This window comes from Neltuma alba, unplaced genomic scaffold (genome assembly GCF_004799145.2).
Source record: "Neltuma alba isolate B1F8T4 unplaced genomic scaffold, ASM479914v2 tig00011688_pilon, whole genome shotgun sequence".
NCBI lineage: Eukaryota > Viridiplantae > Streptophyta > Magnoliopsida > Fabales > Fabaceae > Neltuma > Neltuma alba.
In genome coordinates, this window is record NW_021636327.1 from 27,428 (window position 1) to 54,045 (window position 26,618).

A 26,618-nucleotide genomic window follows, 5' to 3' on the forward strand; every position below is an offset into this window, starting at 1 on the left:
CACCACCCCCGCATCTGTTTATTTATTCTCATTTCTTCTGGCTTTTTGTTTTTTGAGGAATTGGTTTGGCCCTTTTTTTAATTTTTTTTAAAATTAGAGATGCGCAATCCGACGAGATCATTCAGAGGCGTGGCATCGCAATCTCTCGATCGGATTGCACGGGGACATACATATAGACTAGTATTTCCAAACAGCAACCAAACTCAATACTGCTTCTGCTGCTTGCTGCTAATCATAATTCATACGTCTCTCACCCTTTGACCGGGACCAAACCCACACCCAAATATTTGCATACTTATCCACATCAAGGATAGCTAATTTGTTGCTGTCCATGATTAACCAACAATTATATCTTTATTCTCCTGAATATTGAGGGATTGCGTTACAGTCCAAACATAAGCGCTCCATTTTGACGAGTTCAGCCCTTTCTTTTTGGGCAAATAAAAAGTGGAGCCGAAACTGGTGGTCCGCTTGCCCAAACGGGCCTTGTGCTCTTGAGACCAGTGTCAAAAGGCCGTTAGGTCGGGAAATACCCTCCATTGCGAGATCTTCAATGCTCCTTACTTCTTCACAGATTTAGCAAAAAAATTTAGTCCTTCACACTGGTAATCCAAAGTGCATTGAATATGATTGATTCTAATAAGAAAATACTTGTGTGTAGTTAAAAAAAAATATTAGAACAAATCTGATTGTGACGCAGTGGGAGAAAAAAAAAAGTAAAAAAATAAACAGAATCTTATCATTCCTAAGTCAGTCCGTCGTATGATTATTCAGGGTCAAAGTCACACTATTTTTTCTGAGTTTGGTGCGAACTCAGAATCAGCTTGGGTTGAGCTAGATGACCATTTGAAAGCATTTTTAAAAAGTTTTTTTTTTTTATGTAAATTGAGATAAAATTTTTGCATCATAAAATGACTTTTAAAATGGCTTGATTTCCACAAGGAATTAAATTAACACTGTGCATGCTTCTTTACCAACCTGTTAACGCGGTGGTTCGCAACGCACCACATGATTCTATTCACAATCTTAGACTTTCAAAGTATGGTTCCTCTGCTCCGCAACGAAGCTCGCGCATGTTCACTTCCCCAACATACAGACGGACATAGACACAACGCATGATGAAGGCCGAAGATCCATCCGCAAGAACCGCCATGACAGAGAGAGAGAGCTCCGAAGATGCAGTTGTCGGCAACAGACACAACAGGTTCTGGTGGGTCATAACTGCGATCGTTCTTCTAGCTCTCTGGTCCATGTTCACCGGCTCCGTTACTCTCAAATTGTCACCGGTCAATATTCTTCGTTTCCCCAACGACTCCGATTCTAGGATTCTCAACGATATCGATGTCCTGGTACTTCTACCACTGTAATCAACTTTGATTCGGTTTGATTTGCTTTATGATTGGTTTGTGTAAATGTCTGAAATCTGGATCGGATATTGCTGTGCGGGATAGGAACTGGAGGAGAGGGAGAAGACGGTGAGGCGCATGTGGGATGTGTACACTCACAGCGCCGCCAGTCGGTTGCCGCGTTTTTGGTCGGAGGCATTTGAAGCTGCTTACGAGCAATTGGCGAGTGAAGTTCGTGGCGTACGAGAAGCTGCTGTTTCCGAAATCGCTAAGATGTCGTTGCGCTTGTCGGTAAGCTGTGTCATTCCACTTTCTCCTTTTCCAAAGAATGTGATATGCGAACAAAGCTGGTTTGGAAGATAAATTCCTCGTGAAATTACATATACCTTAAAATGGACGCACTTAACATACCCCTTAGCTATATGTCAAAGTTTTACTAAATTCTTCATGTCAGAAATAAACATATTGAGTTGGAGCTGTGTGTGTGGCCATCAAATTCAAGAATCTTTAGCCGAATTAGATCTTCTGTTTGATTGATTGTTGTGATTCTCCCTCTTAAATACACGAACTTGACTAACTCTTGATCGAATCTAGCGTACTGTGACTTTCTCTCAGGCACAAGCGCGTGCGCCATTTTTCTTCTTTTTTAATTATCATCGATCTGCAAAATATTTGCTCGTGTCACCGAATAGGCAATTACTAACTAAAGTAGAATGAGCATGGTGCAGAACAGTAGAGTATCAAACAAAAGCAAGGGGCAAAGAAGAGCGCGGAAAATATTAAGGCTGCCAGTAACTGACAACAGGAAACCTCATCTCCTTCGCAACATCGAAACCTTCAAGCCTGAGCAGACTGAAGCAGATTATTTACAGAGAACACATGCTTAAAAATATTCCCTTTCCCTCTCACCATCTCAACACATTTGGCCTGCAAACTACTTGATGATGGTTTATAGACATCTTTTATTGTGGACCTTTCTTTTGAGAATTTTTTATTAATTTAATATAAGTCAATGCATTACTATGTCATTTATATATATAATTTAAAATAAGTCACACTATTAATATACATCAATACATACTTAATGTACCATCGTTTAACATAATAATTTAAATGTATCATTTTTAAACGCCGAAGGGATATTCTGACGCTTAATATTAAAGTCTTTGATGTTTTTAAAATTTAAGAAACCTGTGCAAGGGAGCCTAACATATACTTAGGGCAGTGGATTGGAGAACTGTTGATGGAAATAAGACTTGGAAGGGCGGCAAAAAGAGATCTTTCGGAGGCAATTGATGATCACATCAGACACACTCCACCCCAGACCTGTCGCGGGAATGACGAAAAGGATCGGGGAGCTTCAAATTATAGTTTTTTGTGAAGAATACTCGCATGAACGTCAAGTGGACTTGGAAAGCCAACTTGGGGAGCTATTTTCTCCGACTTGGACCTTTTAAAGCGCAGTGCTCCTTTAATCTGACATGAGAATAGGACGCACTAGCCATCTCAAGGCAATAAGCCAATAACTATGGGCGTATGGAATGGTTATTTTGGAATTGAAGGAATCAAAGCATTTTAACGGCAATTATGTTGGACACAACAATCTGATCATTGAACTTATCACAAAATGACGTCATCACTCAATAGCCTAATAAATTAATGGTGAGAAGGCTTTTTCCCCCCAAGTGGGAGGCCAAGGTTCAATTCCTCTTGTAATTGAGTCATTATTGTCTGTCCCCTTGTAATTGAAAAAAAAAATCACAAAATTGAGCGATAGGACTTGGAGAAATTACTTGGACTAAACCAACATAGGACTGGGTGAAGGCCAAGCAACATAATAAGCCTCCATAGCTTAAAAGACTTCTAGCCGCATCCAACGCAAATGATATACCTTAATATTGTGCATCCAGGCATTAAAACTTTTCCACCTATACAAATTTTGTTCCACTAACTACTTCCTAGCAATAGAATGAAAAAAGTAAACTAACAAGTCGAGTCAGTAAGCCAGACGTTAGATTATAGCTCGCTCAGCGTCATCAAACGTCAAAATAAATTCTACAGTTAGTCGACAAAAATGCTTGAGCAGAACCACCACCTAGTGCTGCTGCTGCTGCTGGTGTTGGGGGCAAAAAAACACCTAAACCGTCAAAATCATTTACAAATTACCAAGCACAGCCAAAAGGTCTCTATATCTCCCGCAAGAAGCTCTAATTAAATTAATCTTCTACTGTCTGAATCTCGCCCATCATGATCCTGTTACTTACGACATTAAAGCCTAAGACTGAAGGGCTGACCTTCTTCCCTTTCTTAGCCTTCTTCTTTCCTCCGCCCTTTGAAGATCCGTCAGGGCCTAAGGTGTCAAGGTCCTTCATATCTGCATTTCCAGGATTCATGTCTCCAACACTACGTCCATGAACTTTGTGATCACTCCGGCTTTGAAAAGCTATTTCAAGTACATCTGATGACAGCAACTCCTTGTAATTTAGGAATTTATCAATGAATTCGTGATCAGGGTCGTATGATCCCAGATTTTCGATTAAAAGCATCTCAGCTTCTGATCTGGATTGCTTCAGGCAAAATTCAAGGAAACTTGTATCTGCAAGCCACCCGAGTTAAATGGTCATGTACAAGTTACTTCAAGTATAACATACTGAATTAAATTCTCTGAGCTGCTGTATTCAATGTAACGTTCATCATGGGAAAAGCTCCATCCGCTCTAACAATGCTAAACTTTATTCAAGGTGTCCCTTCTAATCAGACGAACACAAGCACTTGACAAAATTTCCTCTCGTCCAGAAAATAAGAATTTACGCAAAAACTGACTTGCCAAGTAACCTTAAAGCATAACAGACATCCAAATTAACTTGAAAACCAAAGCTAAGTTTACATTAAAAGGGAACGTACCTTTTGTCCCAATAAGCCTAATACACTCGTTCTCACACCAATCTCTGAAGTCCATGGCCTCTGTACATGTGAAGGAGTCATTATCTTTAGTGAATCACCAAAGAGCCAATCATGAAATAGAACTTATAAAGGATGAAACTAGATGCAGAACTTCCAGGCAAGTGAACTAAGCAGTGTTGAAAACACAAAAGAATAGCCATTCAATTTTACCAGAATGCTTAGTCATGGCATCCTTTTTCAATTTCAGCAACGACACAGATGATGCAGGGGATGAAGACAGAGACCTCTCAGCTGGTTTACCACTAACTGATTTCTGTCGATTTAATGTCCCAGGCGAGTTCCCTTTAATGGGAGTCTTTCTAGAGCCCAAGCTTCCCTCACTTGCAAGCTGAGGGAAATCCGACCTGCATTCAATGATAGAAAAGAAATCAGCTACAATCCACTCACTCTCAATTTGGCAACCAAAACATGAGATATAAGGAAAGAGTAAGTTAGAAACCTACTATTGGGCATCTTACTTTCAAATTTGAATGCTCTAGTTTAAAGGTGAAAAGTGTTACTCATGTATAATAATGAAGGCAATGAGTCTCTGTTTCTAGAGGTTTGCCAATACTTTTCAAATCCAAGCCAATCACTGTTATTTAATCATTTATTACTGTGATTACTGCAAATGAGAAATTAAAACCCTTCCTTCAAAAGTCATATGATTGTTTTTGCCAATAGATCTTCGCTTCTGGTCATCATAGCAGCATATAATTCATGTCTTGCAAACTAAACAGGCATTGAAAAGGGCAGTATCAACGAAATTAAACAAGATCCACTAAACATAAATGGAACAAAAAATAGACAAAACATACTGTTTAGTTTCTTGCTTAGATTGCTCTATGGGACCCCAGAACAAGTCATCATCCACTTTATATTTCGACTGAGAAGCAGAATGTGAGCTTGTCTGAATTGGAGAAAAAGCTTTAGATGGAGAGGATGCTGATACTGGCCATGATGAACCAGTACTCCGAGCTGCTTGGGCAGGATGTGACTTCTGAGGAGTAGGTAACTGGTTAGGCTGTGCAGAAGCCCTTTTCTCCTGCTCCTTTAAAATGTCCCTTAATGAAGTTGGTTTAGGAACCCGACCAGCATCAGCAGACCATGCTGGAGATGGTGAGGGGCTTACAGGCTCCCCTTTCCAGGGAACAAAGTCTCCAAGAGAGGGTCCTGCAGGAATTGAAGGCACTACTTCTTTCTCCACCTGCACAGCGCGAGAGCTTTTACCTTTTTCTATGGAACTTGTACCAATAGCTACTTCACTAGATGAAATCAGGTTGGAGACCTTGGCCCCAGAGCCCTTTGATTTTGTTGACTTCTTCCGGTTTCTCTTAGAGTCTTTTGCCTCAATGAAGTTGTCATCATCTATTGAATCAGAATGAATCACTGTATTTTGGGAGGAAGAAATGTCTGGACTGTCAGTATCTCTTTCGTTAAATTCCTTTAAAACTTCTTCTGCCAATATATCATGTAGTTGGCTTTTCTTTCCCTTGGCATTTTGAGAAGTATCAGGCTTACTTAAACATTCAGTATTGTCTAGTTCTCTTTGACTTTCATTGGATACCTTTACTGCATCTGGATTGGCCACAACCCCAGCCCAGGGAGTTGACAGACTCATGGAATTGACAGAAGTAGTAATTTCAGAAACAAGTGTTTCAGTTCGTGCCTTTCTCTGTTCTTCCTGTTGAATTTCTAGTAAAGACTTTGCCTTGATACCCACAGCAGGTTTCCAAGCTCGCCCAACAGTTACTTCCGTACTGTGTGTGGAAACAGAACTAGCTGCCTTCACAACACCCTCAACAACAATTTCGGGGATTCTTCCTGGAACAGTTGCAGACATGGCATTGACATCTTGATCAGCCCCCTCAGTAGCTGCCACAGATTTATTGGTCTTATCCCTTGCAGGTGGCATACTGGTTTCACGAACTGGCTCTCCCTTGCTGGCTTCTCCCAACTTTATGTCAGCGTTTGGCTTTACAGTTTCTGATTGCTTTGACTGCTCCAAAGGTGGACTCTTTGACAATCCCTTCACTAAATCAGAAGACTGAGATTTGGAAGACTTCTGCTTCTTGGATTTCTTCTCAAAAGCCTTCTTCGGCTCCCGTGCTTCAACATTTTTTACATCTGCAGGGGCGGGCTCATCAGTGGGCCTGTCTCTTCCAGCAGGCAGTTCTTCGTGTGCACCATCTGATTCAATCTTCACACTACTATCCATATTACTTGCTGCTGGAGACTCAAAAGCACAAGTTCCAGCTGATAGCTTCCCAGCATCAGCTGCAGCAGGTATGGAATGCTCACCAGACTCAGAAGTTGCAGTCATGCAAATATCATCAGCTTTGCATGTGTTACCCGGCATCTGCTCCAGAGATCTAGCAGCAGTGTCAGAAACAGAGAGAGATTTTACCACAGGTTCCTCTTTAATTCTATTTTCATGCAACATGGAACTTTCTACCATTGTTGATACAGGCAATGATTCCTTTTGCTGCAATTCATTACTTTGCTCTGGAAGAATAGGGCCCCAACTTTTCTGATGAGCAATATTGCCAAATATTTGGTGAGATATAGGTGGGGCAGAAGCTTCACTGCTTACACCATAACTAGCATCCTGCCCAGGTAAGCTCAAAGTCTTGGCCAGAGTATCTTGCATGGTGGGAATTGGTGTTTGTGAACTGATTGGAAAAATCTCTTGTGGTAGCTGAATATGAGAAGGATCGACACGCAAATTCCCCATTGGTATTCCACCTCCCTGCAACTGTGCATAAGGAGGATCCCCGTAGTGCTGTTGAGACTGATGCTCCTGCAGCACCTGAGAAAGCAGTTGCTGCTGCTTCTGCTGCTGTTGCCTCAATAACTGCTGCTGCTCTTCCTGTTTCTGTTGTTGCTTCAGTAAGAAGAATTTGTCTAGCAATGACATTTGCTGCAATGGAACAGCTGCCTGAGAATGCAAATGCATCAAATATTGCTGTTGCAACATATTTAACATTTGAGGATCCTGGGACAAACCAGTCGCAAGTAATTTCTCCGTTGTCAAAACACCAGAGGGGTTATCTACAGCTTGAGCTGCCAGGTTGCTAAAAGGCAACTGGTTTTGAGGTTGTACCCTTTGTTGTTGAATTCCTAATGGCCCTTGAGGGAAGTTCTGATCATGGTGCAAGTCAATTTTATTCTGCAGTGAATCCAAACCACCTTGCACAGAATAATTTGACCATCCAGCAACACCATTATTAAACCCTGTGGATGACCTGTCAGACAGTCCTTGGATGATAGACATCAAGTCAGCATTCTGGGACCGAGGCTGAAGACCACTGTCACTTGCTGAAGCAAAGAGTTTTGAATGTGGTGGTGCAGGTGCATCTGGGACAATATCTGATTTTGACACTAGAGATGCTACATCTCTCCCAGGCCAATACTGGTAAGTATTTGGTATTGACTTCTGTCGGTCAAGTGCCATCCTCTTGGCCAGCATTAACATGTTTCCAGTATCTACTCCTGATGAATCCAAATAACCAGAATTATTACCCAGAAAAATAAAAAAGACGCTCCTAATATAGCCTAATTCAAGTCAAGCCACACAATCCACCAGCACAATACAATTTGCTCAATAAACTACAGATAACAAAGGCAACACACTGAAATATACCTGTATCTAAGTTTTTGGAAAGGGAAAAATCTTGACAAAATAAGGACAAACCTTCTGACAAAGTCTGACCATCAATTGAGGGGCTGCTCTTATTTCCAGACATCAGTGACTCCAAAAACCTATTTTCGGCTTCTGTGGCAGAACTCTGTCTATTCCTAGAATCATTTCTCATCACTTCAATCTCACTTAAGCCAGAATGAATACTCCCAAAGGCATTGGAATTTTGACGCCCAGATGCATCTGTGTACTCATTTGGTTTTGGCGCAGCAAACCCTGGTGGTGGCCGGGCCTTAGCTCGCAGATGCGGCATGGCATCGCCAAGTGACACCCAAGGCGAGTCAGCTGCAGCATTTTCCATACGAACAGGTAAATCAATGCCAAAATATCCAGCCTCAAACCATCCAATAATATCAATTCCTTTAAAGGGACCCTGAATTTGACCCCGAGGATCTTTATAGAAAAGAGATAACTCCTCTGGAGGAGTCTGAGGAACTCTCCGTGTTTCAAACCCAGTGTCAAAAATGCCAGATAGCTGCCTCTTAACTATGGGATCTTCATTAGTTTGCCACTTAGGTACATCTTTGGAGTCAGATAAATAACTCAGATTACTTTCACGCTGGCTATGAGGTTCCTTCAGTTGATGTGACCAAGTCATATCTAAGTTTCTTGACTTAAGATCACCAGGCACATCATGCAAAGAAGTGTTTGGATGCTCGCTTGTTGGCATAGCTCGCAATGCAGCAGCAGGATTAACAGAACCATCTCCTTCAAAGGTCAATTCTCTATTGCTAGGAACCTCATCAGCGAGCTTGAATGAAACTACATCTTCACCCTTGTCTGCAACAAGAAGAAATTAGGAAAACTTCTAAAAATTGCCCAAAAAAGGCACATTCTTTCTTGTGAAGTACAGAAGGAAGAAAATTGTTGGTCACAAACATCAGAAGTATAAACTGAATTAGTGACTTGCCCGGAATATCGTGAAGAAAATTCACTTTTTAATTTCTTTTCATTAAAAGGAAAGATAAACAAGCTGACTAATGTTATTGATGATAAAAACTTACCTCCTCATATCTCATGAGAATGTTCATCACTAAAAAAGTTAATTTAAAGGTAACAAAAAGAAAGAGGGAAATTGCAAATTCGTAAATGACCAAACACTATTCCATACAATTAAAATTACCTATTTTTATTTTGCTGAAACTCAAATAAGACCAGATAGACAAGGCATCAAAACTTTACAGATTGGAGTCATTAATTAGAAAATATGTTTGACAGTATAAACATATATATATAATCATTTTTTACACTATCAGAACCTTCATCTGTATGATAATCAAGACAGCCAGCCAAAACAAATCAATTCCAAGCAAGAGCAGTTAGCCTACACCCAAACCCATCTTCAGGCTTCTATCCTGATTATACCTTGGAGAGGGGCACCTCCTAGCTTCATTCGTCTTGACTGTGCGGCATCAGCAGTATTCCATCCATCTTTTGGCACCTGAGGTGCACCGCTACTAATTATTTCCCCTCTGTCAATTCCTTTTAAAGCATCCTGCGCACACAGGAATGCAATCTAATCAACCACCAAAAGCTGCAATGGCATCCAGAAGAACAATATAAAAATACTACTTACCTGTTCTTCAGGAGTTGGCACACAAAGTGCTAGGGGCTCTAGAGGTTCATCCTGTGTTAGATGAGGAACTTGAACAAACTCATCAGCAAATTTTCTAGTTGCATGCATGTCAGTTACCTTGTACACATCAAGTAACTTCATCCTGCTGTACATAAATAGACCAGGCTCTCCAGGCAAACTTTCAATCTTATCCATATTAGTTCCAGGATAATGAGAATATGAAGAGATACTATTCATAGGGCTACCACCAGGGCCAACCCGACCACGTCCAAGAGAGAAGACAGGAGGCGTATTCTCCCCACGGCCCCGTCCATAAGAAAATGTAGGGACTTGTTTGTTTGGTGTTAAGTTTTGGTGGTGGGGTGGCTCCGCCCTTACACGACTCTGTGAGGAATTAGGTTTCCATGGCCGATAATGATCCCCCTCCTTTTCATCCTTTCCATGATTGGAAATGTTTGACAAGCCTTTGTCCATATGAACTTCACCATCTTTCCTAGAACCACCATATTTTTCACGCAAACTTTCTGGCTCCTTGTCATCAGGACCCCAACGTGTGTTCCACTTACTCTCACGTCGTTGATCATAGTTTGTGTCTTTGTTACTTGAATCATTCCATCTATCAGGTAGACCACGACGTGATTCTCCAAAGTGCCTTGTGGGCATATTTTCAGTCCACCGATCCCCACGCCGAGCATCACCAAGGTCTTTGTCCCCATCCCTCCAACGGTCCTTTCGTATGAACTTGGTGTCTCTCTCTTCATCACGCCAACGGTCACGACGAACACTTTCTGAATCAAGCATGGATGGCCTGAAAACATCCTTTCTCTTATGGGCATCATGCAGATCCTCACCATTTCCAGATATCTTGACAGTCTCTGAGCGATTGCCATATGGTGGAGCTGGAACCACATGGTTTTCCTGGGACAGAAAAGAGGAGAGAAGGAAAAAGAACTTTTGAGGAAACTATAATTTATTAATGCAAAGCTGAACGGGGGCATCTAGTTAATAAAGTAAACATGCAAAAAATAAATCATCTTTGTATACATGCACTGATCCGATGTACAAAGCATAAAAAGTAGGAAAATTACAGATGCAGCTATTACATACCACACTTCCTGTTCCAAGTTTACTCTCACCGGGCTTTGGCAAAAGCCACTGAGGTGAGAGAGGAATAGGATTGTCAGGGCCCTGAAAATCTGCACAATGGGCTAGATGGTTCAGTCTATCAAAACTTTGTCAACTTAAAACCAAAAATAATCATACAAATTGCCCATTGCAAATTGAAGAAGTTGTAAAAGCATTATGTAAAGTTTCAAGTTTCACTTATGGCATAAAAAGCATGTAAGGCAAACAATAAATAAATAAATAAATAAAGCAATAAGCCAGTTTCCCACCGCAAAGAAGGAACAAACTCTGTCTAGCTTCCGTCGTTCCCAAAACAAATTTTCTTCATGTGCATCATACAATTACATGTATTTTCTGCTATTGTTCACTTGAAGCAGTAAAAATACGATACACATCAAAACAAAATACAGTAGTACCCATCACTTAAAATAACAGCGACATTCAGTACAAAATATGTCTTAAACATCAAGTGATTAAAAGCACAACAACAAAAAACGCGAACACGGGTGCGGTAAAAAATATTGCGCAACCGAGAGAAAAAAAAGAAATTAATGAGACCAAGAAACATAAAACTGCCAGTTCAAATGCGTGCTAAAAAAAGAAGCAAATCAGCGCTGTAAGTATATCCACTCGTAGTGACCAATTCGTCAATGTGTCTAACCTCCCGAATTCAAAATCTAGACCGACAGCTAAATAAATTGGGATTGGAAAGAAGGACTTGAAAAAATGACAGTTTGAAGATAAAGCAAAACCCTAAACTCAGTTTAAAAAAATAAACTGCATTTTCATTGTGGAAATCAACTGAAAAGAATGATAAGGAAAAGCCCAAGTAGCTCACGAGAGCTAGGGTTTACGTCAGAAATGATAGGTCAAAAGATAGGAGTCGAGAAAAATAAGAAGATGAAATACCTTTGGAGATCTCATACGGAGGATTGGCGGAGATGCGGAGGCGAGTATCAGAGGCGGTACGTTCAGCCATGGATGACAGCGAGGACGAGAGACGAGAAACCGAACGAGGCAAGGAAAACCCTTTTGCTTTTGATTGCGCTTGAACGAGGTGAGAGAAAACAGACTAAAGGATCAGTGGGGAATATAGGTTAAGCCTCACAGCAAGATAAATGCTAGTGTACACGTTAACCCGATTCAACCCATGGGCTCACGCTAGTGAGATATGTTGCCCGACCCCTGAACACTTTAGACGAGTTCCTTTGATTATTGAAAACATAATCCACGCGCTGTAAAATCTACAGTGACAAGCACGCTCCTAGTCTATTTCGTGTCGTGTGTTGGACGCGAGTTACTGGTGGGTAGGATTTGTACCCCTGCGATTTTCCTCGCATTTTTTCGGTGACATCTCGTGGCGCGCCCTCCGCCCCCATCCCGCGGGCCAAAACGTCACTGCTTGAGGTCGTTTCACCTGAGATGGCTGCAGCGAACAGTTTTCCAGGATCGAGCGGCTACTATTTCAACAGTGGGGTATGATGAGCCTGCCCTCATCACTCATCGGGGAGGGGCCGTTGTCGAGGGCTCCTGGGGGTGTATCAAATGGCGTTATTGCCCTTGCTCTTGTATAAAGTAAGAATCTGTTCAATAAGCGAAGTGACTGAATTGAAATAAGAAAAATAGCAAGTCTCGTACTTTTTTACCTCTGTATCTGTGCCTTCCTTTGCCGCTTTTTCACTTCTCATACTCCTCCTAGAACGTGTAGATCATGCCGTGTTCCTTCCTGGCTGCCGGTTCATGCTTTAAAGATTAATAGTGGGGTGGCCGTATTCATTTCGTAGGATAGGCAAATTGGTTATATTTGGGTCAATGAGCTCAAGTTAATTGTGTCAGAAATGTTTAAGTCTAACTCAGTCCAATTTCTTAGTTAAGCGATCTCGCTTTAACAAGTTTCTTGATCTACCGCCATCTCTTTATCGTTAGATTGATGTTCACTATCAAAACTCTTAAATCGATATGTTACTTTAACGTCTACATTGTTTCTTAATTTGCAAATTAATTGAATTGGCAATGAGGATATAGTGAACATTTCTTTTGCTCCTAGAGAGGAAGTTGTTAAGTTCATGAAGCCGGATAAGGTTATTACTGTCGCTTGGGAATGTTATACCGTATTTTTGTGTATTCAATGACTTCTTTTACCCTTTTATCATTAGTCGCAAGCTGACATTGTTTAGACTGACTAAAGTATCAACTTGCAACAACAGACAATAAGAAGGCGTGAATTAAACTATAGAGTTTCTGAAATAAAGCTGTCTTCAACCAACGATTAAAGGGTAAAGTTGAGTGCCTCTAGCTATAAATTGAGAAATTTATGAATAGGTCAGTGGGGTGGAAGACGAATATTCAGTTTGGTTCTTTAGTAACCATTTGAACAGTCGTCTATTGTTTTTTATTACATGGTTTGATCCTTTATTTTTATGATACCAGTTACATTTTTATTGATTTTTTTCATCTCTAGTTTTATCATTTATAATTTTTTTGTAAAGCACACAGTATAAAAACTTTTACTGTTCAGTTTTATTGTTATTCTTACGATCGGTTATTGTTTCTTGTTTTTTTTAGAATCAAATGACTCTAATACCATGTAAACTATGTCAATTGAGGGGGGGAAAACATAATGACGAAGAAATTATCTATTCATCTCATTAATTATGGAGCAACAAACTCACTCCAATTAAATTGATCCCAAACTTGGGAGGAGAGACCCTATGTTATCCCCTTTTTAAAAAAAGACATGAGTTGTATTCTTTCTTATTATGACGATGATACACATTCCGTCACACCTCAACGCAAAAGCTAAAGACTTTTTATATAGAGTCTACTTTAACTAATCAATAGCACTCAACATTTTTGCCAAATCAAAAGAGGGGTAATGATATTTTTACCTTATAAATTATGATTAGATTAGACTATTTTGTTAGGACAACTTTTAAAAAAAGTTGTCCTTCTCGATGTGATGAAAAATAAAATAAAAAATTAGGATCATTTTGTAATGACAAAAAATAAAAATTCCATAAAATATAATTAAATATTTATTTATTTCTCATCTTAATCACTTCTAATGTCAAGAAGGCTCAGTCAAGCCTTGATAACTGAGAGACTCGACATTGATATATGACCTGGTCCAGCAATAAATTGTCTAACTTAATGTCTTGATTTGATTAATCTTTTTTTTGTGATTTAGAACTGGACAGAGTAGATGCATATTATCAAGTCCATCAAATAATTTAGAATCCATAACAGCCTAGCACACGGTAGGCTTGCGCATGGGCAGAGCTGGGCAAGATAAGCCCTATGCGCGATACCCAGCCCGAAAGATGAGTGAGTTGAGTTTTGCAGCCTGCTACCCCGCATGACCCAGTAGATGCCCTAGCCATTTTAAGCTGGGTAAGGGCAGGCCGAGCAGAACGGGCTTTTCTGCCCCACTTAGTAATACATTACCCATATCATATGTAAAAAAAAAAATCAATTATCATGCTTTGAGATAGGCCGAATGACTTAATTACTCACATATATATATATAAGGCTTAGGTAGTCTTATTCTTCAGTCTTCGATTTCTTATGGGAGATAAAAAATTATTTAATAACTGAGCTAAATCTGTAGTTTAATCTTTTAGTTCATTCATAAAATTGGCGCATTTTTATAGCCATGTGAAAGCACAAGAATTGAAAAGTGGTTTTATTTTTATTTTTTTGTTTTAAAAAAATCAGAGGTAAGAGGAAAAGAAGGAAATTTAACTTATTTAATCTTATATTTTGATATTTGATTCTTTTATATGATTATAATTTTTATGCTCCTTTTATTTTTTCTAATTTTACCAAGTTTTTTTAGCCAAAATAAAAGGGATAATTACTTAAAATAATATAATACTATACATTATAATACATATGTAATTACTCATATATATATATATAAGGCTTAGGTAGTCTTATTCTTCAGTCTTCGATTTCTTATGGGAGATAAAAAATTATTTAATAACTGAGCTAAATCTGTAGTTTAATCTTTTAGTTCATTCATAAAATTGGTGCATTTTTATAGCCATGTGAAAGCACAAGAATTGAAAAGTGGTTTTATTTTTATTTTTTTGTTTTAAAAAATCAGAGGTAAGAGGAAAAGAAGGAAATTTAACTTATTTAATCTTATATTTTGATATTTGATTCTTTTATATGATTATAATTTTTATGCTCCTTTTATTTTTTCTAATTTTACCAAATTTTTTTAGCCAAAATAAAAGGGTTAATTACTTAAAATAATATAATACTATACATTATAATACATATGTAATTATATATTTTTTCGGGTAGGACCAAATAGGCAGGGCAGCATACCCTATCCACGGCCCAGCCCCGCCCGTGAATTAGCCCGGCCCGAAAATGCTCATTTTTGTTCAGACAATTTTTTTGTTGGGCTGGATTGGACAGGGCATTTTTTTTGTGTGCTCGGGTGAGCTTATTAAGCATGCGGGCGTTATGCACATCCCTAACACACATCTTCCATTTCTCACCCAGAAAAAGGAAGCCCTGTACAGAGTTTCATAAATAAATACTTCACACATCTTAATCGAATAGTTATCTGGTAATTGATCAAATCCAAAAAAAATTTAGAATCCAAGATAATCTCACAAGGAAAGCATAACAAGTTAACAGAACCATAGATTACCTGAGGAAGCTAAATATGAAGCTTATGGAACCCATGCTTCAAAGTACAAATTCTAGCTTTCCACTTTTCTTCCTTATTACTACTCTCATTAATCAAGACAGATATATTTACTGCAAAAACTCAATGAGAGCTTAATAAAAAAAAGGGCAGTGGCAGACTAGCAGTGACAGGGCTCTAGAAAAGAAATAGAGAACTACAACTGCAGGAAAACCTTTTCGCGTCTATATTGTATTTCCTTTATTTCAAGGCTATGGAGGACAAATAGAGGTAATGGGTCAATTTACATCTATTTTAAACGTGATGAGTCCGTTAGAAAGAGCCTGCTATTAGCTCGTTCCACGAGGCACCATGAATCGAAGCTTATCCTTCTCCTTGTCTCTTTACTAATATTGGACTTTGCAAGGCAAGCCTGAAAGAAAATACAAACAGGAAATCTTAATTGCTGTTTAGTTTAAATGCACATAAATATGTCTTTGGTGCAGAATATACCATTATACTTTTGATCCCGCAAAGCCACCCATTCTTGCAAGGGTAGCCTTAGAGCCCATGGTAGTCAATATTTGAGGTATTGACATACCACCAGATATGACAATCTCTGTACAACATATGAGCACTTAGATATTGAAGAACCACATGTCATAATTGTTCTGAATTGTCCGATAAAATAACTCATACCTATCCCTTCTCGAACTGACAGATTAGGCCTCAAAACATCAATTGGGTTGACCAAAAAAATATCTCCAAGGTACAAGTGGTTGGTAGGAACATAAACACAACAAAGCTCTTCTTCATCTGAGTTCCTCTGCAGTATGACCGTAGAAGTAATAAACCCCAAAGCATACTCACCAACACGCGGATGCCTTATGATTGCAACCTCCTTGAAAGCATTTGAGTTTTGATCTGTAGAATTTGGTTATTAATGCATTAAATTTCCCTTATTCCCTTTCTTTTCCTCAGCCAAACCAATAAGGCACTAAAGCATACGGAAGGATATACAGGGATAGGCAGACCTGGGGATATTGCAGTACTTATTTGCTTTGAGGCAGTATAGATGTAGCTTACAAGAGGCATTTTCTTGATGAACCATTCTCCGAGGGTGAGAACAGAAGCTCCCACCCATGACGACATGAAAACACCCACTAAGAAGATGAAAGTGATGGAAGTAACAAATCCGAGACCTATTGGTAATTCATTTTGATCATATTAACATGATTCATAATTTGTGTCGTTGTGATTTAATATCGTAAGCTTTGAGTACCTAGACAATAACAATAACTTACCAAAGATATTGATCCCGAGATGATTATATATAGGGGAGAAGAAACCATCCACAAAGCGGACAAAAAACCAAGTGATATAGAATGTTATAGCCATAGGAAGGAGGATGACACTGCACATCACATTACACTCCAGACATGAGAGTTGGTGTTGAAGGCAATTCTTAAGAAAAATATGGCGAGCAATGATTTAAACATCAAAACACATGCAGGAGCATTGTAGATATCAAATTGCTAGTGTTTCATTCTTTCCATCAGCAATAATATTTCTATTCTCAATGCAAAACCTTCGCTTGAGCTAAAAATTATGCAAACATCAAAATCATCAATTAAAAATTTGCCCTAAAAAGAGAGTGCAAATACCATCCTGACATAAACTTCTTCGAGGCCCAGCTGCGAATTACCTTGGAAAATGCCTACGCAAGGAAGGGAATCAAATTTATATAAGGAAACTAAATGTGGATCAAAATACAGCAAGAGGAAAATGAAAAAAGAAAGTGAACGAAACCTCTTGACCGGAGTGGTGATGTGTGGAAATTATAGTGGGAGAAGAAGCGGAAGATGATTTAGAGGATCCTATGTCAGTCTCAGAGATTCCTGGGACAGGAATGAGGAGCTCTAGATCTCTCTCCCTCTCTCGCGTCGCCATATCTTTCCTATCTCCAAACTTTTGATTTATTTCTTGTTCTCACTTCCGATATGAATATCGAACCCGGGGATCGGCGGGGTTTGAGTGCTGAGGCTCAGGATAGGCTCCGTGAGGCATTTTCCACTATTTCTCTTGCTTTCCTTCTTTGAAGCACACATGGCACAATTTTAATGATCATGCCTTCCAACACAGTTGCTCGAGACGATTCGTTTCACCTCTGTCTTGGATATTCATATTATATTATTGTACTAGTATTATATTTATTGTTAGTATTCTTTTATGGTGATCTTATTCATTATGGGTTGGTTCGCAGGATTTTTTATCATTCCTAAACGTGTGATGCATTATTAGCAATTAATCATTAATGAGATGTTCAAAAATATTTATAAATGTACCCTAATCACATTAACAATGACCTTAAACGTGACACTGAACAACACAGAACCAGCTTATTGAGCGTGGGGCTAAATTTTTGGAAAATAATATTTATATTACATTGAGGTTTTAAATATTTATCAAGATTACCTGATTAGTATTTTAAAACGATTTTGGGACTTAAAAACGTTAGATATTCAAATTTTTATAAGTACTCCAATGAAATGTCGGTAGAGATTTTTTATTTTTGCCACCAAAATGTTTGTAGAGATTTAAAAATAATGCAACTTGAAACTACACGTGTGATGTTTCTGTGTAGGCAAACAAATCACTGATGTTTTAATTTTAGTAAACCATAAAAAATGATAAAGTTTTTAATATGTTTTCGTTGTTATTGCATTTTGATGATCTAAACAAAAATATTAGACGTTGACCAAGAAAAAGAACAAAAATACTACTTTTGGTTTTAATTATAAGAGCTAGTTGACTAATTTGAAGACTACAATCATAAGCTAGTTATTTGTAATAAATAGGTGTAATCTTTCATAAAATATTCTTATTAATAAAGTGTATTGGTTAGAACTACTATTGTTAGAAGGATTACCTTGAAAAAAAAATATAAATATGAGAGACAAAGTGGATTAGGATTTATATTTAAGACCCAAATAAAAATCAAACAATATCTTATATTAAGAACCAGAGGTAGTATTAGACAGACCTTCGGATTTTATTAAAAAAAACATCATATGTAATGTATAAATTTTAAACGATGACGTGCGGGACATATTTAAAGTAGAAGTGTTGCATTTACATATACTAAATATGTGTGTGGGTGTAATTGTGGATGGGATGACGGAAGGAGTACTCATTTGGGTTGAAGACGTGCCTCTGCCCCTGAATTGACTCATGATTTACTGGCAAAGCTTAAGCAACACATATATCAGTTGTGAAGCGTGGCATGAAGACGATCGCAGGTATGGGTCAAACTTGATATATGAAAGAAAACATTAATTTACTGCGAGGCAATAAATGAAAAAGAACAACGCCAAAAGAGGAAGATTCTCCCTGCACACATCCACGCGTCTATATTCCGCTTCCACTAGCAGACGCTAAACAATTTCTCGTCCATCAATTAGGAGTAGTTAAAAGGGGCCACCTAGTATAATATTTGCGAGGATATACGCTCACAAAATTTATATTTTCCTTATATTCCGCTGCTTTACATTTATTATGATAAGACTTTAAAAATGAATGGTAATCTTTTCTTCCACTGCTCTCATCTCCAATTATCTACACCTCTCCTGCAATTTTTTCTCTTATTAAATGCTTTTTACTTTTATTTTCACAACACCCCCTTCATTCTCAAATCACAAAAGCAAGGAAACCTCATTTTTAGATGCCTCCCCCTGGATAAACGCAATTATTATAACCTACAAAACACACATAGCCAGGGATAAATGGTGATTAATTCGGGCAACAAGCTATAGAAAATTACGGCGCATAAATTAGACTAGTTGGATCCAACTTACTAGGGTTACTGGATGACAACATGGCCGTGTGGGAGAAATCACAATTCCAAGGATAGCGACCCGAAGTTTGGTAATAGAGGTTCATGGCATATGCCGCGTGTGATATCACTGTGTTGGGCTCAAAACAAGGCCCACCATATTGGATTGGGCTACAATCAATCCCATGTCCACAAGCATAATCCAAATTTGCTTGAAGCTGGGCGTCAGATGCGCCTGGTTTTGGCACACACCATGCATATTTCTTTGTATTATTAGGAACCTTCATTCAAAAAGCATATCGTTAATGTCATCTTTTAGGACTATTTAGTTCCTTTTCAGGGTTTTGTCTTTTTTTCCCCGCTACGAAAGGAGCAGAATGTTACCTGGTTATTGTGCTTGATAAGTCCAACGTCGTAGGTCATGGTCAGATCAGGTTTAAAAAGCCCAAAGGCGCGTTCAGAAGTTGGCCCAGGCTTTAAGTCCTCGTCATAAAGCGCAAAGATGTACGTGTCCACTGATTTCCCTGGCATTAATGGCGTCCCAATCTTGGAACGAAGGTGAGCAATCAAGTTACCGTTATAAGCCTTGGCATTCTCAAGACTTGGACCAACCTCATTATTGTCTCCTTTGTAAGGCCAGCCAGTCTCGGCAACCACGATCTCCACGTCCTTAAACCCCACAAAGTTCAAAGCAGAACGAACCGCATCAACCTGAGCGTCGAACATGTTCACGTACTTGATTTTTGTGTTTGAATCAAACCGGCCTGAGTTTGGTTGAAAGAGACAAAACGCTAAGTTCTCAGGCCTATTCGGATCGCTTTTGTATGCAAAGTATGGGTAAGGATTGATTGCAAAGGGCGAATTGGTGTCATTGTTAAACCTAAGCAATCCCTTTAAGACGTTCATCATGCTCGGGTGGAACCGTCCGGAGGATGGAGGTTCGGATTGTCTCAGCACCGCCATGGAGTGTACGGTGGAGACCTTAATCTTTCCGCCCAGAGATGCGGCGTTTAGGGCATTGTGGAGATTTTGCATTGCCGGTAGCAATTGATTGATCAAATTATGGTCTTTAGAGGTCATGACCTCGTTCCCTACCGTGATGAGGATGATATTGCTAGCAGGGTAAAACGGGATCACGTTGGAGTTAATCCAGTCTTTTGCGAAGTTGGGATCAGAAGCAAGAGCAGGTATGTCACCATTTGCTGCTCCAATGACAATTCCTATACCGGTGTTGGCGAGGGCTTTGATTATGGCAGGATCTGATCCGTACAATCGGACCTTCTCTATGAAGGTGGATTGAAGAAGCTTGGCAGTAGCTGAAGGTGGGGGAAGATTATTGGCGACCTGCCCATAGTTGACACCAATATAAGATTGGCAATCTGCAAAGAAAGACAAATTCAGTTATGTATAAAAGTGTAAAAGTGACCATCAAGATTAAAGACAAGTCTTCGCTTTTCTTTCATGACGGGGGAGGAAAAAAGAACAACAAAAGATAAACAAGAGAAGATTGAATGATGAGATTGAAATTTTGAAAACAAATTCAATGACGAAAAACTTTCATGTCAGATGCCAGACCTGTAAAGGACCATAACAAAAATCCCAGAAAGACACAAACTTGAATACCATTGTGAGTCGTGCATAAAGGGATAAAAATTAGAAATTCTGAAATGATATTATAAATACCAAGAGGTGAGAAGACTGGTAGAAACTTACATACAAGGTTAAACGCCTGAAAGAGGGCGAGAAATGCAAAGGTAGGAGAGTACAGGAAGAAAAGTGCCATGGCAGAAGAGTATCCTGCTTTTGCTTTTGGGAGAGTGGCTAGGAGATACAAAGGAATTTATACATAAGGAGGATAGCGATAGCTTATATATGAAAGCGAATCCAGTAAACCCAAAGCTTGGCCTAAGAGAATGGGCTGCTTGATGTTGGCAAAGGGCCATAAGATGATTTTCTTTTCTACGTTTCGTTTCTCCAAATAGCAAACAAAATAAAAATTGATAGTAATTGAAAATTATGTTGCAGTCCTTTTTTGTGACGGTTATGATTGCTGTAGTTATAAGAATATCTCAAAAGGAATTACCTTGAGTAGTCTCGTGTTTAACATTTAAGATCGTATGGCCTTTTATAGTACAAAAGAAAAATAAGAAAAAGGCTATATGAGGAGCATGTCTTCAAGCTCCATATTCGTCGTTCCTAATCTGACGTCAAGAAAAAGGAAACAGAAGGGAAGCAGGAGAAAAGAGAGCTTTGATTGCCGTGCAATTTGTAAGCAGGTCAATATCAGATGTTTGATTACACTATTGTTGTAGTGCATGTTAATAATAATACTACTTACTACGTACATGCGCGTGAACTATTTTGACTATGTAAGTTTTTCATTCTATCATGTGCACAGGCCATGTTGTATAACTTATATGCCTTTTCACCTTTAATTTACACATTTCCCTAATCCTTGGCTAACTTTTCACGTATACTCGAATGCTTTCATGTTAAGAAAAGGATAGTCTCCTCTATGAAATGCGGGGGCAGAAATTTAAAAAGCTTTTGTCGATGTTATAGCAAAGCACTTTTGAAAGGCCTTCAGGGGACCGTGGATCGTTGTGGAATATTATTTTGCTTCGAGGACCAAGGCTTCAGCTCTTTAAAGGAATTGAGCTTGATGGAAAAGAATAGGAAGTAAAAAATGAGGTAAGTAAAGACAAAGTAAAACTAAAAGAAGGGGAAGGAATCTATTTTCCAGCCAATTGTTGGAAGTCATACTCTTTCCTTCGGGTCAGTAAATGGCGTTTCCTGAATAAATGAAACAACGCAAGGCACGAAACAACTATCCCATTTTCATGGAAAATGGACTTCATTTGTCCCTTCGTCTACGCGCACATCCCCAAGTAAATGTGCATGTAATTGTATGACTTTCCATAAGATATATCTATTGACATATTAATATTGACTCAACCCTCTGTCCAAAATAAAAAGTCATTGATTCAACCATTTTTGTAGCTTCAGTTATAGGCATAAATAGATCCACATGCCATGGTATTTTTAAACAGGTATAGTCTAGGAAAGTCCCCATGAGGTATGGAAAAGATAACCAGTGAGGCAATGGAGGTTGTTTATAGGAATGAAACAGCAGCTTTAAAATTCGGGTAAAGCTTATCTCAGTTTTTCTTCTGATCCTTTCTCCTTCGCCCCCCTCCCACCCAAAAAACAAAAATATTCGATCAACACTAGATTCAGATTGAATATTTTATAAAATACATTTTAAACTTTTATTGCAGTTTTAAACTCTTTAGACAAAATGTAAACTTTTTAAGAGTATGTTTGGTTGAGTGATTGAAGAGAATAAAAGTAACTTTTAGAGAGCAAATGTGAGCATGTTTAGTTGTAAGTCATTTTTCCTTGAAAAAAGCCACTTAAAGCTATTTATAGTCATATTTTACATTATCCGAGACAAAACCCATCTCGTATTTGGTAAATCATGATTAAAAAGTTATTTAATAAAAATCATACTAATTCTAATCATCCTACAAACTAAATTTAGTTATTTAATTGTGATCTAAACAATTTTTTTACTTTATTTTATTCTCACTACTGCAGCCTAAAATTGATAATTTATTTTATAATAATTTTCTAATAATTTATAAAAAAATAAATTTGAAGCGGCCCTGCATTGAGGCAACGTTAAAAAATATAATGGAAATGGAGCCGAGAGCCCACTTCTTGAATGAAAACTGGATATCTTACTCAAAACAAGATAAGAGACATTAGAACTCCTTTATTGTTTTCCGCCTCTGACATAGAAGTCGGACTTGATCAGGAATACAAGTAGAAGCATGAGCATATCCAGTCAGGAAATACGCAGTTCGGTTTTCTTCCCTGTGAGAGTGGAAACTTGCACTACCCAATCCTTATAAATCAGAAGTTTAGCATCAGAAATAATATCCTGAACCACCGCCCCCATTCCTTGCTACGAAAACGTCACAGCCGTTGATTCTTTTCTTGCCCCCACAGCCGTTGATCGGATTCTATTCTCATATAAAAATGATCACCCTAGCTGCGATGGTTGCTCCTGGGGCCTGATCTGTAGCCTTTCCCTCTCGCCGGGAACAAGTGGATCGCGTGCCTGAAAGGGTTAATTGGCAACAGTTAGATCCCAATTTCTATGAAAAAATTCATCTTTAATCTCCAGATGCAGTCTCTTTTTTTGAGCGTTTCGAGTCTAGAACACAGATTCTGCCGGTCAGGAGGAACATGCCTTGTGAGCCTGTGCTTGTGTGGGTACGTTGAAATTGGACTGCACTAGTTCAGAGATCTCACTCTCGTGCCTAGTAGGGTACGCTAGATCTGTGTTTTATAATTTTGATCTTGATGTTCGAGGCTTGTGAGGTTTGGTATTTTTGCATGTTTTCTCTTAGATTTGCCTTTCATTACTGGCAGGATCTGGTTGTGCGGTTAATGGAGGATTGGATCTTGATGTCATGTATGGGTATGATGAATGAACAGCAGGGGCGGTGGCGCTTGGAATTCAACAGTAAACGCGTTTGCTGCATCACTGTTTGTTGGCCGCGAAAGGGTTCAAGTTTCATACATAATGTTCTTAATAATTCAACTTTTTGTCGATGGGCCATTATTATAATAACATGTCATCCAACTTCTGGATCTGATCTTTGGAGGGTTTGGTTGCTGAGGCGTGTGTGTGTGATAGGTGTGTAAGGCATGCATCTAGAAGGTATTTGTTCTGTTGTTTTCTTCCTTGTTACTGGACCTTTGCCATTGCAGGTGCGCTTGCATGGCAGGTCACCCATCTTAATAGAATTATTCTCTTTTGGTTTTTGGGGGGAGACGACTCGGGATCAATTTTTCATTCGTCCCGGCTCTCCTCCCAGGTGGCGTGTGTTGCTCCCTTTTTTTTTTTTCCTCCCCTTTCTTTTCTCGTCTCTCTTCTCTGCTTTTACTTTTATCTTTTCTTCCACGTTCCTTCAATTGCCCTCGGATTTAACTCCGCACACCCGTGACCTATGGCATGATGCTCAAACACTAAAGCTAAGGTTACACTCTATATCGTGTAAACACGAGTGATTGTGTAGCCTGCACAAGGTATGCATAAGGTAGGTGACTGAATTCACAACGAGAATGATGCAATCTGTCAAATATATTCTATTAACCGCATCAGTTTGATTGATGAATTATACTGAAGTTCACACTAGTGGCCGTTGATTTCAGCAAGCAAGCAATGTTCAGCGTCATCTCCCTATTTTTCTCCAATTGCCTGTTGTTTTCATATGTTTCCTTTATTGAATAAATAACCATGTCGTAAAAGCGTCATCATAACAAACATGCAAATCATCACGCACGCCATTCCCTAATGTTTCTCGGTATTTAGCAACTGTCTGCTAAAGATATTGTTTGTTAGTTTCGGCAAGTTCTTTTACACGCTTCGTTTAGTTGTAGTTTTATTCAAGTTCTTGAGATTGATGTTCACAACCATGTAAGTTTATTTAATATCTCTAGTTGTGAATTTTATGTTCTTTAGCATATTGAAAATCCCCATAAGGCTTGCTGTGGCTTCTTGTGGTGGTGGTTGTAGGGTATCGAAAATGTAAGCAGTAGTTTGCTTAGATGCTCTTTGTGGCAGTATATACTATTTGCCTAATAATTACAACTATGGCGAGGGATTTGAAGGCAGAGAAGGTGGGGCATTCTGTGTGTGTTGGCCTCAAGGCTTGGCTGTGCGTCCACTCTTGTTCTTGTGTGTGGTAATTGGGATGAATCTGTGTCTAGCAGGCCCTAACGGGTCTTTGTGTAACCTGGTGTAAGCCTAACGTGAGCATTCATTATTTAGTTTCGAGTATGGATAGCTGGCCCTCGTTAACCGGAAGATGTTTACCTGTCTCTAATAATTAGATGCATTGACAATGCGCCATCTGCATTCGCGTGGATCTTCTTGTCAGCAGCAGAGTTCCGAAGTATGCAGAGATGCATTTTTGGAGCTGCAGTTTGGCAAGATATGAGCTTCCAGTATTTCTCCCAGCTTGAGGTAGATCTACTACTGTTGAGCTAAGTTTTTTCTGTTTTTCTGAAAGTATTCACGCAGTTTATTTCTTCTTCATTTAGTTTGTTGCCAGTAATGGATTGGTATAGTCAGTCTAATGATACGAGCTTTGGAGAATGGATTTTTATTGTTTAACTGTTTTTCTTCACAGCACCTCGACTGACATGGCTTGTAATTTGGTGTGCGTCGTTCAATTTCTTTGTTGCACTTCAGTATCTGGGGTATATTTGTCAATTTATTTGTGTTTTACTAATGATTCTTTGGTGTTTTTTGCTTTACGGTGCATGTATGATCTGTCAGCCTGGTTCCTAATGACTTCGGAGGCAATGGCTAATGCTATGTTTCTTATTTAGATGGCTAGCCTATTGTTTTGTAAATTTCTTTTTGGGGCGGCATTGGCGAATAAGATTCTCAATTGTACTTCGATTTTATGGATTGGATGTTTCGCTCTCGGCACTGGGTTGATGATTCTGCTATAAACCGACCGGGCGGTTTATTTGGAGCGAGATGAAAATGAGGAGCGATTTTTTTTAAAACATATTTAAATGGGAAAATGACAAAAAAAAAAGTTAGAAATTACTAAATATCGAATAAGTAATGTCAACAAATTTTATTTGGAAATTTGTTGCTAAACTTGATTTAGGATTTAGTGGTTATTATTATTTTTTTGTTGTTGTCATTCTCCCGATGTGAATAGTGAATATATTTCAATTTTGCCTGAAAATTGTTATCTTCTAATATTATGTAGTGGTTGTTTTTCAAGCCCGTGCGAAAAAATTAGGCTGATATTGTAACAACAAATAATTATGTTTTTTTTTTGGTGTACAACAAATAAATATATTATTAGTATCGTATAGTATATATAATGTATAAGAAGACCCATTCATTATAGTATACAACACGCGGTATTAGTGATGAATGCTATAAATCTTTTGGGCGGCAAGACCTGCATGTGGGCCTATGACGCCCCACTCATTGAAATGACGAATTAATGTGTCTGGTTTGATCTGGTCAGACGCGATGGATGGACTGGTGCTGTGAGTCATGTGCGGAGATGCCGTTGGTCGAGCAAGGATTCATTCTCCCGAGTTGGGCGAGACAATGGTGGATGGAGTGAACAGAAGCGCGGAGCGTTTTATTTTGCAGGTGTGCAGAATCCATATGGAGGAATGAATTTTGCTTGTTCGCTGGTTTGAATGGGTTTGGCTTTAATAACTTGCTCTATTGATGGATCCATGAGCTCTAAATTGGTTTGAGCGCCCAATACGGCCACGTTTTGGGGATGGTGGTTCGATTCCACCTGGATTCGACACTCTGGATTCTTGCCCAAATTGTTCCAGAAAACGGGCATGATGCTGATAGAACTGATGGGTGCATAAAGCAGGATGGCTTTTGCGTCACATCC

General features: G+C 38.9%; 4 protein-coding genes and 1 long non-coding RNA gene across 6 annotated transcripts; 2 read left to right on the forward strand and 3 right to left on the reverse strand.

Moving 5' to 3' along the window:
- Positions 1-1,036: 1,036 nt before the first annotated feature.
- LOC114716812 (uncharacterized) lies at positions 1,037-2,378 on the forward strand. Its single transcript, XM_028901873.1, has 3 exons — positions 1,037-1,349; positions 1,452-1,637; positions 2,075-2,378. Exons 1-3 carry the CDS (start codon positions 1,116-1,118, stop codon positions 2,231-2,233), a joined length of 579 nt encoding a protein of 192 aa, XP_028757706.1. The 5' UTR covers positions 1,037-1,115; the 3' UTR covers positions 2,234-2,378.
- Positions 2,379-3,198: 820 nt separating this feature from the next.
- Positions 3,199-11,785, reverse strand: LOC114716806 (uncharacterized). The gene is made up of 9 exons (XM_028901869.1): positions 11,600-11,785; positions 10,673-10,761; positions 9,566-10,483; positions 9,355-9,484; positions 7,984-8,769; positions 5,108-7,781; positions 4,461-4,654; positions 4,251-4,310; positions 3,199-3,942 (listed from the first exon to the last, which is right to left on the reverse strand). The coding sequence occupies exons 1-9, from the start codon at positions 11,667-11,669 to the stop codon at positions 3,563-3,565; spliced, it is 5,301 nt and encodes a 1,766-aa protein (XP_028757702.1). The 5' UTR covers positions 11,670-11,785; the 3' UTR covers positions 3,199-3,562.
- Positions 11,786-15,269: 3,484 nt separating this feature from the next.
- Positions 15,270-17,279, reverse strand: LOC114716813 (protein LIKE COV 1). Its single transcript, XM_028901874.1, has 7 exons — positions 17,139-17,279; positions 16,994-17,046; positions 16,634-16,743; positions 16,364-16,531; positions 16,029-16,253; positions 15,843-15,948; positions 15,270-15,762 (listed from the first exon to the last, which is right to left on the reverse strand). Exons 1-6 carry the CDS (start codon positions 17,277-17,279, stop codon positions 15,845-15,847), a joined length of 801 nt encoding a protein of 266 aa, XP_028757707.1. The 3' UTR covers positions 15,270-15,762; positions 15,843-15,844.
- Positions 17,280-18,919: 1,640 nt separating this feature from the next.
- Positions 18,920-20,944, reverse strand: LOC114716808 (glucan endo-1,3-beta-glucosidase 7-like). The gene is made up of 4 exons (XM_028901870.1): positions 20,875-20,944; positions 19,546-20,540; positions 19,184-19,442; positions 18,920-19,084 (listed from the first exon to the last, which is right to left on the reverse strand). Exons 1-4 carry the CDS (start codon positions 20,942-20,944, stop codon positions 19,047-19,049), a joined length of 1,362 nt encoding a protein of 453 aa, XP_028757703.1. The 3' UTR covers positions 18,920-19,046.
- A 2,273-nt stretch (positions 20,945-23,217) lies between these two features.
- On the forward strand, positions 23,218-25,384 carry LOC114716810 (uncharacterized). Of its 2 annotated transcripts, none has more exons than XR_003737660.1 (2): positions 23,218-23,489; positions 23,599-25,384. It is a non-coding gene; the product is annotated as an uncharacterized LOC114716810 (long non-coding RNA). The 2 variants fall into 2 exon arrangements; XR_003737659.1 differs by having other exon boundaries at positions 23,220-23,494.
- Positions 25,385-26,618: the final 1,234 nt, after the last annotated feature.